This window comes from Chelonia mydas, chromosome 1, assembly GCF_015237465.2.
Source record: "Chelonia mydas isolate rCheMyd1 chromosome 1, rCheMyd1.pri.v2, whole genome shotgun sequence".
NCBI classification, from domain to species: domain Eukaryota; kingdom Metazoa; phylum Chordata; order Testudines; family Cheloniidae; genus Chelonia; species Chelonia mydas.
Genome location: NC_057849.1, coordinates 120959279 through 120972948, shown reverse-complemented (window position 1 = coordinate 120972948; position 13670 = coordinate 120959279). Strand labels below are relative to the sequence as shown.

Genomic DNA, 13670 nt, shown 5'->3' with positions numbered 1-13670 from the left:
ACTCAACTACCTTAAGAAGAGGTCTGCGTTTTACCCATGTTTAACTGTAAAGCCTCCATTCCGGGCTGACGTTTTCTTCCTATGAGGAATTCTTTTTTGTTCTGTGGCTAAAAACCCTTGGATTTTGATTGACCTTCTCTTCCAGAGCAATGTCCTGAGGGGACAGACACTATTCTCTAAAGGTTCGATGTTCAACTGGTATAAGTTGGCATTGAATTCCGTGGAGCTGTGTCAACCCGCACCAGTTGATAATCTCTTCCTAACTCTCCTAGAGTATAAGCCAGTGTCACTCACTGGTAGGTGAGATGCTGAGGGTGCTTTGATTCATAAACTGTGAATTGTATCTATGTCCATCCTAGCTAGTTAAGACTCACGGGAGCCAGTGAGCCTACTGTTAGTGGAGATTGTCACCACCTTTGTAAGAGGGGGGTGCCAGTGCCGGTGTTCTCAAGTAGGGTCTGATGAGGCCTCTTAAGAAACCAACTTTTGACATGGACAGTTTTACAAAATTTAAACCTGTGTTTTGAATCACACCCTTCTGAGAATGTGAAACAAAACAGTCTAGTAGTGTCTGGTGTGCTCTCTTTTGCTTGATCACAGGTAATTACAGTCGGATCAACATCACCAATGCAGTTACTGTGATCTCGTCTGAGCAGTGAATAAAGCATCTGTGTTGATTCTATAAGAGCTGTCATCTACCTTTGACCAAGAGGTAGCATTGACATATATGTAGTTTCAATCAGGAGTGACTGGACTTGCTCATGAGTGGCTCTGCTATAGGGAAATGTTGTTGATTTTTTCCTTTAACTGGGTTCTTTTTCTGTTTCCGAAGAGCTGCTCAATTTCTGCGTAAAATGGCTGATCCTCAGTCCATCCAGGAATCCCAGAACCTCTCCATGTTCCTTGCTAATCACAACAAGATTACACAAGTAAGTTTTCATAATCTTACATTAAATAGAAAATATTTTATAAGCTATTAAAAACGCACTCAGTTCTGTAGAGAGACAAGGCGGGTGAGATAATATCTTTCATTGGACCACTTCTGTTGGTGAAAGAGACAAGCTTTTGAGCTTACATGACGCTCTTCTTCAGGTCTGGTAAACTTTCTCAGAATGTTACAGCTCAATACTTGATGGGACAGATTGTTTAGTGTAAGTAGTTAACACGTATTTCAAGGGACCATTCAAGGTGAAGTGGCCTGTAAACACACCCCCAGTCATAGGGAGGAAAGGAAGTGGGAGGAAATACAGCCAGGGGAGGGGGAGTTGTTAGTGGGTTATAGATTATTGTAATAAGCCATAAATCCAGTGTGTCTATCCAGTCCACGATTTTTACTGTTGAGCAAAGTTAAGAAAAGGTCCAAGGCATGTCTTTTGAAAGTGTTGTGCAGGTTTCCTTTGAGGATGAGAACTGATATGTTGGAGATAGAGTGATGGCTTTGTGAAAAGTGTTCACCTTCACCCACAGGAAATGTGTTTTTATCTTTTTCCTGTTTGAGTTCATTTGATTGTTTGGTTTCACACACACATGAAGTGAGCTGTAGCTCACGAAAGCTTGTGGCACCTTAGAGACTAACCAATTTATTTGAGCATAAGTCCTCCTTTTTTAGTTGCTATTGGGGCATTTAATGCAGTTCTGTAGTAACTGCTGACATCTTATGTGTATAATTAGTAGACTTAATGTTTTTATTTTGTTTATTTTATTTTGTCTTCTAGTCTTTACAGCAACAGCTTGAGGTGATTTCTGGCTATGAAGAACTGCTGGCTGATATTGTGAATTTGTGCGTGGACTACTATGAAAATAAAATGTATCTAACACCCAGTGAGAAACACATGCTCTTAAAAGTAAGGATTTTTTTTTAAAGTGTTGCAAGGTTTAACTGTAATGGAGAAGGGCACAAATGCTTGTGAATTTCACTTCAGCCAGTCCTCTGTTTGCCAGAAACAGACAGCCAAATAACTCATGATGATTAATGTCTTTATATAAAGTTTTGCCGCTTCCTTTTTCCCGTATCGTCTCCTTTTCTTCTACATGTATTACACACTGCAAATCCTTGATTTTAGGAAGTGTCTAATTAGTTCTATTTTGTGCATATTGGAGATGATCTAATTGAACTGAAGCCTGGGGTGGGAAAATGTTTCTATAGAGTTTTAGTGAAGGCAAAATTGAACTAATCCATTTTATTTTTCGATATTTAGCATGTTTGGGCAAAAATGGGTGTTCGAAGGTGGTTCTGCATATTGAAACTTCATTTGCCAGTTGTATTCCTTCCAGGGACCAGATAGCTCAAGTTATGATTAAACTGAGCAGTTGGTAGATAAATTTAGTAGTTTGGAACTTGCATATATAATATTGTGGTGGATGAGGGGAAATGTAAAATGTACTTCATTTAAGTATGGTATTTTCAGCTGAATGTCTCAATAGATGAAATTATATAGATTAAAAATATGGAATAGCTCTTAAAATGCTTTCAAGTAGGACAAGCTCTTCTGAGGGGCTTGGGGTATTTAATCTCCAAAGAACTAGGTACAGTATTTGTCATGTAGATGAGATATGCTGGCACCCTGAAAGAACCACAGAATGTACTGGATACATTCTACCTGTAAGGATCTCTGAAGTGCCCATCAGTGCTCAGTGCTGCTGAGCCATTAAACATGCACATGTATTATGGACTGTAGTTCTGGATTTCTAGTACTAAGTAAGTCCTATTGCCTGTGTAGAATTATAACTGTTCGCTATTAATTCCAGAATTTAATCACTTTTTTTTTGCCTGTGCCATAGTTCTCTTTTGTATAATCTAAAAACAGAGGGCTATAAAAAGCAGCAGCTTGACAATGGTTGACCTAAACTTCTGTTACATAACCAACTCTGCATCCATCATTTTAATAAGAAATAGGAATTTAAATGAAATATCTAAAAAGAGCCACATTCTAAATGAAATGGGATAACATTTTTGTATGTCTAATCTTTATGCAACTAAGTCTTGTTTATCAGGCTAATATTAATGGCTACACACTGACATGACTGTAAATTTAAAGTACTACAGAAAAATTAATTACGTACTCGTGAGTCTCATATTTTGTCACTGGGAGTTTTGAAAAGTGCCTGGTGTGCTTTAGATGTGTGTGGTTGTGGTGTGTTAACCAGTTATGTATTCTTATGGTAAAAGAACATAGTCTTATTTTCAGCTGAATCACTATTTGCGAGCTTGTCTTACGGAAAAGTTATATGGTTTGTTCTTTTTCCAGGTAATGGGCTTTGGATTGTACTTGATGGATGGAAGTGTCAGTAATATCTATAAATTGGATGCAAAAAAAAGAATAAACTTGACCAAGATCGACAAGTTCTTTAAGGTTGGTTAAGAGAGTAATGTTCTAATTAGAATTCATAAAATACTATATTTTAATGGTGATTTTTCTCCCATTTAAAATACATAGTATTATACTGCAACCAAATAACGTGATACTTTTTCATGAGTGGATACTCTCAATTGTTCAGATCTGTACATTGTTTTTGTCATCCTACTAAACTGTCTTTAACAAAATAACACTGTTAACTAAGCCAGATAATTTTGGTTTTTTTTCCTTGAGTACAGCAGCTGCAAGTGGTCCCGCTGTTTGGTGATATGCAGATTGAACTGGCAAGATACATTAAGACTAGTGCCCACTACGAGGAAAACAAATCCAGGTAGGAATGCAGCACAATATTGGGGAGAGGGGAAGATCCTGTGGTGCAAATTGTCATTGTCCTGGTAAAATCAGTGGGCCTGTGGCAGTTTACCCCATCTGAGGAACTGTCCCTGGATTACTGCCTTGGGCTATGTTGTGCATATGCTAATGATAATATGGGCAATACATTTGGTGAGGAGCATTCTGAGATGCTAAAAACATAAGGCTAGTGTTTTTTCGTTGCTGTTGTTCAATTTGGCATGTTTGATAATAGTAGCATGCCCTTTGTCCTTTTCTGAGGTTATACCGTTATGAAATTTTGTATTCAGGAACACACAGTAACTGGCAGGCATTATAGTTAAACATGAGCAAAGCGAAGACCTTTTCATAATGTAGTTGAGTGAGGGATAGATCTTGACTTATCGGTATTGTTCTGCATTGCATTGCAGTCCTCTCTGAGACTGGGTTTATTCCTGATCCTGTGCTTCCTAAAGGAAGGAGGGCTTTGTATCTCTCAACAGCAACCCTTTCATCTGATTAAAAAGAAGCATTATTTGGGCTCTTTAATACTTCTAGGCCAGAGAGAGGGAAGTCATGTATGTGATATCAATTTGTGATGTCTGTGAGGTCAGGATTTGTTTTTTCTCATGTTCTGAAATAGATGGACATGCACCTCTTCCAGCAGCAGTCCCCAGTACAACATATGTGAGCAGATGATCCAGATCAGAGAAGACCATATGCGCTTCATTTCAGAATTGGCTCGTTACAGCAACAGTGAGGTGGGTTAATGCTGTTTGTGCCGATTGCACTAGAGTAATGAACATTGCTACAATTAGATGCATGAGATGTAAGTAAACCTCAGACTATGTTAAAATGACCTTACTTAAACACTTAGATCTCTTGATGATGTTTTTGCACAAGCTTTTGAGAGTGAACTAAGTTTGTGTTAGCCTTAATTCTGTATTTGCAGACTTCATCACACTTCTCGCATGCCAGTACATTCCAGAAGAGGTGGGGCATTTTCTTTGGAATTGCATGTCAAACTCATAGCCTAAGAACATACAAATAGCTTTATGAATAAAAATAGAGGTTAGGAGAGCATTCATCAAAAAAGGCACATCTTTCCTCATACCTTATGAGGGCTGTCTTCTTGACTTAGTCCGCTGTAACGTTTTGGTGATAAAGGATACAAGTACTTTATTTCTAGAATTTGTGAATTTTTAACTAAGTAAATATATGGGCTGAAAAGGCAGTAATTGGTGTATTGAATGCAAGGTGTAGTGCATATTAACCAGCACCAATCTTTAATTTCAAAGAAAAAATGTTTTTTTAGTGCCACACACAGTGCATTTAAATACTTGTGTTTACTTTATTTTGTTCTAGGTAGTGACTGGGTCTGGCCGTCAGGAAGCTCAGAAAACAGATGCAGAGTATCGAAAACTCTTCGATCTCTCTCTCCAGGGACTACAGCTCCTATCTCAGTGGAGTGCACATGTTATGGAAGTGGTATGTTACCTGGGGAGCAAAACCAGACAAGGAGGAAGTTTAGGGAGAAGAGGCAACTAGATCAGGGGTGGGCAAACTTTTTGGCCTGAGGGCCACATCGGGGTTCCGAAACTGTATGGAGGGCTGGGTAGGGAAGGCTGTGCCTCCCCAAACAGCCTGGCCCCCGCCCCCTCTCTGCCCCCTCCCACTTCCCACCCCCTGACTGCCCCCCTCAGACCCCCCGACCCATCCAACTCCCCTTGCTACTTGTCCCCTGACAGCCCCCTCCCGGGACCCCCCGCCCCTAACTGCCCCACCCGGGACCCCACCCTCTATTCAACCCCCCCTGCTCCCTGTCCCCTGACTGCCCTCCAGGACCCCCCACCCCCCTTACCATGCTGCTCAGAGCATCAGGACTGGCAGCCATGCTGCCTGGCCGGAGCCAGCCACACCACCGCGCAGTCTAGAGCACCAGGGCAGGCCGGCAACTCTTACAGCCGTGCTACCCAGCAGGAGCTCGCAGCCCCGCCGCCCAGAGCGCTGGCAGCACATCGAGCTGAGGCTGCGGGGGAGTGGGGGACAGCAGGGGAGGGTCCGGGAGCTAGCCTCCCCGGCCAGGAGCTCAAGGGCTGGGCAGGACGGTCCCTCGGGCTGTAGTTTGCCCACCTCTGAACTAGATAGTGAGGCCGGGTGGTTTTTGCTTTGATGAAAAATATTTACATGCTCTATCTCCATTTGTTTAGTGGCACTTCTATTTTCACCCAGGGAGGAAGACAAAATGTTTTTTTCTTGAGATAGTGGCATTACAGCTGTATTAATCAGCTGACCAAGATGCAATATCTCTCGCATCCTCTTGCAGTAGGCTGAATTTAGTAATTTTAAGATTTAGTGATTTTTTTTAAGCCAGAGCCAGCTATTTTTATTCCTCTTTTGAACATATGTTTTGTGGTTTTAAAGCTTCCTTTATTTTGCAACAATACAACTTTAAATGATCTTTCACAGACTGTACCCCAACACACTTCCCAACGTGAAAAAGACAGCAGATGATATGTGGTATAAATAACAGAAAGCAGTTGTATTTTGACATTTTCTGGTGAATAAATTAAAACATTTAGGGCCTCATCCAAAGGTGATGAAAGTAAATGGAAAGATTCCCATTGGCTTCATTAGAATCAATCATAGAATCATAGAATATCAGGGTTGGAAGGGACCTCAGGAGGTCATCTAGTCCAACCCCCTGCTCAAAGCAGGACCAATCCCCAACTAAATCATCCCAGCCAGGGCTTTGTCAAGCCTGACCTTGAAAACTTCTAAGGAAGGAGATTCCACCACCTTCCTAGGTAACGCATTCCAGTGCTTCACCACCCTCCTAGTGAAAAAGTTTTTCCTAATATCCAACCTAAACCTCCCCCACTGCAACTTGAGACTGTTACTCCTCATTCTGTCATCTGCTACCACTGAGAACAATCTAGATCCATCCTCTTTGGAACCCCCTTTCAGGTAGTTGAAAGCAGCTATCAAATCCCCCCTCATTCTTCTCTTCCGCAGACTAAACAATCCCAGTTCCCTCAGCTTCTCTTCATAAGTCATGTGTTCCAGTCCCCTAATCATTTTTGTTGCCCTCCGCTGGATGTTTTCCAATTTTTCCACATTCTTCTTGTAGTGTGGGGCCCAAAACTGGACACAGTACTCCAGATGAGGCCTCACCAACGTCGAATAGAGGGGAACGATCACGTCCCTCCATCTGCTGGCAGTGCCCCTATTTATACATCGTAAAATGCTATTAGCCTTCTTGGCAACAAGGGCACAGTGTTGACTCCTGTCCAGCTTCTCGTCCACTGTAACCCCTAGGTCCTTTTCTGCAGACCTGCTGCCTAGCCATTCGGTCCCTAGTCTGTAGCAGTGCATGGGATTCTTCCATCCTAAATGCAGGACTCTGCACTTGTCCTTGTTGAACCTCATCAGATTTCTTTTGGCCAATCCTCTAATTTGTTTAGGTCCCTCTGTATCCTATCCCTACCCTCCAGCGTATCTACCACTCCTCCCTGTTTAGTGTCATCTGCAAACTTGCTGAGGGTGCAATCCATGCCATCCTCCAGATAGTTAATGAAGATATTGCACAAAACCAGGCCCAGGACTGACCCTTGGGGCACTCCACTTGATACCGGCTGCCAACTAGACATGGAGCCATTGATCACTACCCGTTGAGCCCAACAATCTAGCCAGCTTTCTATCCACCTTATAGTCCATTCATCCAATCCGTACTTTTTTAACTTGCTGGCAAGAATACTGTGGGAGACAGTGTCAAAAGCTTTGCTAAAGTCAAGGAATAACACGTCCACTGCTTTCCCCTCATCCACAGAGCCAGTTATCTCGTCATAGAAGGCAATTAGATTAGTCAGGCAGGACTTGCCCCCTTGGTGAATCCATGCTGACTGTTCCTGATCACTTTCCTCTCCTCTAAGTGCTTCAGAATTGATTCCTTGAGGACCTGCTCCATGATTTTTCCAGGGACTGAGGTGAGGCTGACTGGCGTGTAGTTCCCCAGATCCTCCTCCTTCCCTTTTTTAAAGATGGGTACTACATTAGCCTTTTTCCAGTTGTCCGGGACTTCCCCCGATCTCCATGAGTTTTCAGAGATAATGGCCAATGGCTCTGCAATCACATCCGCCAACTCCTTTAGCACTCTCGGATGCAGCGCATCCGGCCCCATGGACTTGTGCTCGTCCAGCTTTTCTAAATAGTCGCGAACAACTTCCTTCTCCATGCTTCTCCTTCAGATCCGGCCTTTAGTCATAAGGCCTGTGAACACAGAGAAAAAGGAGGAAAAACATAGAGAGCAAGAGAGGGAAATATGAGAGGGGAGGTATAGGAAAGCTGTAATGATCTATTTTTATTTAAACAACTAATCTTGCTGAGAGTAGATGCCAGTTGGGAAAGTGATAAAAAATCTGCAATGTTGACTTTAATGTAGACAAGATATTTGTAATGGCAACAACTGAAAGAGAGGATGCTACAAGTATTCTTCTTCTTCTTTTTTTTTTAATGTCCCTGGCGCTCTCAGGTTAACACTGCGCATCCTATCTGTACCATGGCCTAACCAAGACAACTTAGACTACAGCAACCCCTTTTTCTCTGGCCTCCAAAACCCCTCTTGCTTCCCTGGTTTCAGTCTTTACAGACTGCTGCTTCCAAATCATCTCTCTCTCCCGCACGCCAGCTATGTGATCTCTCTGCTACAGGACTCTTTCCTGGCTCTGCATGTCTGCTGGATCAAATTCAGGCTTTCTATGCGGGTTCTATGCAGCTCTGCTCCTGCCATGTCTTGTCCCTGGTTGCTCACCGCTCTTCTGTCTGGTTATGTCCTATGCTCAGCTTTTCTGATTTCTTAGCCCCTTATTTCTTACTCATGCAAGCACTTCAGTATCTCCTCCCATAGTCCTGTCAGTCCCTTCTCTCAGGCCACACCCCCCCCCCCACCCTCTCCAATGCCGAGAATTTCTTTCTGAGCCTGTGTACAATCTGTCCTGCCACTCCCTTTTCAAATCCCTCCTCAGAACCTTTACCCACATTCTCAGCCCCCAAGCTTTATTATGTAAATAGAATACAAATAAGTAAAAAAGTCCCTAGCAGGCATATTGTGCCATCTTAACACCACAAACTAGTTTTTATGTGTTCCATCCCCTTGCCTACTATTTTCTCCTGAGATCCTCTTTGTTGTACTCAACTTAAATTGCAAGACAAGAATTGTTTTTCTTTACTTGCTGTGAAATATGTAATGTGACTCTATGACACTTAATATGGGGCTGGAATGAGCCCACGGGGCTGGAAATGATTCAAAACAAATTTCTTTGAAAGATTTTTTTGTCTCCCAAATAATATCCCAGCTGTTCTGAGACAGGTGTAAACTCTATTCTGTCCAAAGTGCAATATAGCAATATTAATATTAATCTTTGTATACACAGTATGCCCCCACAGTGTTTGCCAAAGTTAAGTGTAGAGGAACAGCTCACTAGGTCTTTCTCATGTACACTTCCTCAGTTAGAGTATATTCAAAACTCTCTGCATTCTCTAGGTTTCTCAGAATCAGAAATTTATTAGATTTAAGTTTAAAAATGTGAAACCCACAATCAAATCGAGAATAGAGAATATTAATAAGCAAATGGATATAAATAAACAATAAACAAACAATAAGCAGTTGTTTCTCTTTCAAATATCACCTTGATTACCCTCTTGTTAAAAAGACTCATGGGTTTGCCAGATATTTAGATGGTTTATGTAAATAGCATGCTAAGGAGGGCCTTTACAGCTTTCCATTTTAAATCCAAGCAAATGGCTTAGAAGGCCGATATACTGGCACTGAGAAATGTAACCACTGTTGTCCCTGTAGCTTAGCTGGAAAACCTACCCCATGATCTGTTACACTGTAATCTGTATTGTCACTTGAGGTCAAAATGGCTTTCTGTGTTTTTGTCCTGGAAGTCTTTTTCTATGACCTCTCAGGAAATAGAATGTTTCTTAGGAACTGACAACCTTCCTGTGATCCAAGTGTTTGTTCTGTTTGCATGGGCAGCCAGTCAAATAAGGAGAAGGCAAATGGCATGGTGATTATATATGGTTTGATAGTATCTGGCTTTTAAAAAAATCTTTATAAGTATTTTAACATTAAACGAAACCTAAAATTATAAAATGTTTTATTGTAGTACTTTTTGGTTTTTGTGCATTGGCCTAAGGCTAAGTCACTATTAATAAACTTTGCTTTGGCACTTGGTATTTTAACCAATAATAATGTCTTATACAGCACTATAAATCTGTCTACCACTCAAGTTGTGGTAGGTTTCACAACTCAGTTCTTGTTGCTAAAATTAAAGTTGTGAAAAACTGGATTAGTAAGTAACTAGAATTTTCCAGTTAATGTAATTAATTGATATGATCAGTTCCTGCTAAAAATCAGTTTTGGAACATCTTGCACTATGTTACCATGATATTTTGATCTTGGTACCTGAACAGGACGCTTGAAATATTGCATTTCAGAGTCGCAGACAAAATCAATCTCTCTCTCTCTTTTTTTTTTTTTTGGCCTAACAGAAATCAGCAAGTCTATTTGGCTTCCAACTGTCTTTAAAATCTAAACAGTCAGTCATTTCAAAAGCATCTCTTTACACTTGTTTTTGCATTTGAGGCGTCTTTCTCAGTTCTTTGTAGGTGAAAGGAAGACAGGCTTTTACTTACGTTAATCTTCATTAAAACGCTAGACTGAACCACATCACAAGCTGAGAATTTCTTGTATTTTTTGCATTAATGTAGTGTAGAGATATGTGTCTGATAGATCTTTTAGAAAGTAGTGAATATGGCAAGTGATTTCTGTCAGGAGTTTTAGAACTTACAGTACTGTTCTAAAACCATGCAGTATCGTATCATCACTATTACTAAGAATGATGGAATGTCTTATTAGAATAAAACCTGCATTACAGGTCGGGTGTCCTGTGGTCTTCGTGTTATTTCTCAATCTTTTTTTTTTTCTTCCATATATCTTTCTTCACCTACCTATGTGAATTGCAGTATTCATGGAAACTAGTGCATCCAACTGACAAATACTCCAATAAAGATTGCCCTGACAATGCAGAAGAATATGAAAGAGCAACCCGATACAATTATACCAGTGAAGAGAAGTTTGCTTTGGTTGAGGTAAAAGAAACTTTTCCCCTTTATAGGGCTTTTTCATTCTTCCCCCTTCCATTTATTTATATATATATATTTTAAAAAATGTATATATTGTCCCTGCAGGTTATTGCCATGATCAAAGGTCTTCAGGTGCTGATGGGGAGGATGGAAAGTGTCTTTAACCATGCCATACGTCATACCATTTATGCTGCTCTTCAGGACTTCTCCCAGGTTACACTGAGAGAACCATTAAGGCAGGCCATAAAAAAGAAGAAAAATGTAATTCAGAGGTAGCGTTGATATTTTCACACAATGTCCTATATTCCTTCTCCCATATTTTACTAGTTAAATATTGTCTAATGCTAACATTCATATTTCAAGGGCAACCCACCACCGTTGCTCATAGTTTGAATGTCAAAAATTAGCTTTGCTGACTATGTATTAGTCTAAAACAACCTGCTTACTTTAAGATAAGAGAACTAGAATGGGTAACAACATGTAATCTTTAAACCTTTTAATACTACCATTACTATTAATGGTATGTGTTGTCTTGCTTTTTATTTTAAAGAGAAACTGAGGGAAACCTTCTGATGATTCCAGTACTACTACTCATTGTTTGCCTATACTGCTCGTCCTTCTTCTCTATCTCTTTATCCCGATCCCCACCACCATGAAAAAAGCCTTCTGTTGTTGTTGAATTTCCCCTTCAACTACTCAGTTTTCCCTACTGTGATCAGTGCCATCCCTAACCTTGTTTTTGTCTCTCCAGCTGTTGCCTTTCCTCATGACACCTTTTTGATTTACTCCCACCCATTGCTAGGTGCCTTGCAAAATTCTTGTAGGTAAAGACCCTTGACTGGTCATGCTACTGCTAAACTCCACCTCCACTAAAATACCATCTCAAATAAATGAATGAAATGTTCAGATTATTCCAGATCTTAAGGTTTGCAAGTAGATTCTCACACTGTTTTTCTCTGGTTACTTTCATATTCCTTATGTAAATCTGTTGTAGTCTAAGGTTTTCTTGGTGTGGAAACGGAAAAGTGTTTCTTGAGCCATTAAAGTAACATTTTTCAGAAATGTTTGAATGTGGGAGGTGGAGTTCACTTGATCACTCAGTACGCTATGAGCAATGCTTAGATGGTTTTTGAGAAGTACTCATATTCCAATTCAATACTTAGAATTATAACAGAAGAGCATTATAACATTGGATGTGTGAATTCCAGCCCTTCATGTACTTGTATTCGTTACATCCCAAAATAATATCTTTCCAGTTTGATGCATACAGTTTAAAAAGATTATTAGCATAGTATAGTCTTAACTACGTACTAGAGTGATTTTGAATTTTTAATATTTAGGGACTGTACTTTACTATAAACATAGGTATTAATCACCAGTGATGAAAGTCCATGATACTTTTCTAGCAATCCATTGCTGAAGAAGACCAACAGATTGATCCAGTGTGAAACTTTTCTCTATCTAGATTATTTTGATAGTTTCCATCTACTCTACAGGGGAACCTATGTTAGCCAAAACCATTTTTAAACAAGCTTTTCCTAAAAGCTGCTAACTTGGTTACGCTGGCTAGCGTAGATCAGGTCTAATAATGTTGAGCAGTTTTGAATGCTATGTTGGGCTATCTATGGAGTAGGTGAGTGATTTGTGAAATGTAAAATAGATGAGGCCAAAGGGGCAGGCTGTCTTTGTCAAAGGGGCCACTTTTTACTTTATGCAACAGCTTCATATTATGTAATATAATAGTAACATTCAGTTAAATGCTGCTGTTCTTAAATGCCACACCTATGCAAACTTTTAAGAGATTATTTTATTAGAATCCTTCTTAGAATTTTAAAAATTATTATGCATTACCAAAATATTTTATAAGCAGAAGCTTTCTTCTTTATTATTGGTGTTCTTCAGGTCTGGTACATTTGATGGTAAATTATAACGTTATATTGAATTTGTGTCTGTGCTGGTGAATTATGATGGTGTACAACCCATGGTCAATAATATACATGTATATCTTGCTAAAGGTATCTATCAATGATGGAAAAAACAAATGCTGTAAAAGTATGACTCAAAAATATAAGTTTGACTGATAAAATACAGCCCCGCTAGAAAGTTTGCTTCAACATGCTTGTGGCTCTGAAATAAGCGTTTATATTTGTTTGGGTACTAACACATTTTGGATTGTGTTTAGTGTTCTTCAGGCCATCAGAAAGACCGTTTGTGATTGGGAAGCAGGACATGAACCATTTAATGACCCAGCACTAAGAGGAGAGAAAGACCCCAAAAGTGGTTTTGACATCAAAGTTCCTAGGCGAGCAGTGGGTCCCTCCAGTACCCAGGTATTTCCTGTTCTTCCTGTATGATAGTCATAGTATTAGCATCACTGATTGACATAGAAATCTCTTCACTGCTGAGTCCTGTTAAAAGCTGGAGTGGATTTAGATTACTCCCAAGTTATACTTTAAAAATATATACATTTTTAAGTATAAATCCACTATGAATCTGGATTAGTCAAAATTCTCTATCTGCAATGCTTTCACTTTCATTTTCTACCCTAATGTATTCTTTTCCCAAGCGCTCCACTTCCATACTTTTGACCTTGTTCCAAGGGAATGCCCACATTTTAAAGCCGTGCCTTTTTAAGTGTTCCAACTTCTTCTGTTTTTGAAATGACTGGATCCTTTCCTGGCCAGCTCCTCCTTCCAGACTAAATTGTCCTTGTTGTTTTTTAAACCCCTTAACTGCGTAGGTCCTTGCTATATTTTAGACTTGCATTCTTGGACTTGGTCATGGCGGATATTTATGCTGACCCCACCTATCCTTCCACCACTGTGTCTTAGGTCC

The 13670-nt window shown here is 40.1% G+C and overlaps 1 protein-coding gene across 7 annotated transcripts in view; it reads left to right on the top strand.

The window, feature by feature from the left end:
- The window catches only part of CYFIP1 (cytoplasmic FMR1 interacting protein 1), a 136007-nt gene that overhangs the window by 40731 nt on the left and 81606 nt on the right, over positions 1–13670 (top strand). For all 7 annotated transcript variants that reach the window (XM_037898860.2, XM_037898868.2, XM_037898845.2 and 4 more), the window contains exons 7-15: positions 833–929; positions 1716–1844; positions 3249–3353; positions 3596–3687; positions 4330–4447; positions 5052–5174; positions 10716–10841; positions 10941–11107; positions 13018–13165. In XM_037898860.2, coding sequence (XP_037754788.1) covers positions 833–929; positions 1716–1844; positions 3249–3353; positions 3596–3687; positions 4330–4447; positions 5052–5174; positions 10716–10841; positions 10941–11107; positions 13018–13165 — 1105 coding nt within the window. The remainder of the gene's footprint in view (positions 1–832; positions 930–1715; positions 1845–3248; positions 3354–3595; positions 3688–4329; positions 4448–5051; positions 5175–10715; positions 10842–10940; positions 11108–13017; positions 13166–13670) is intronic.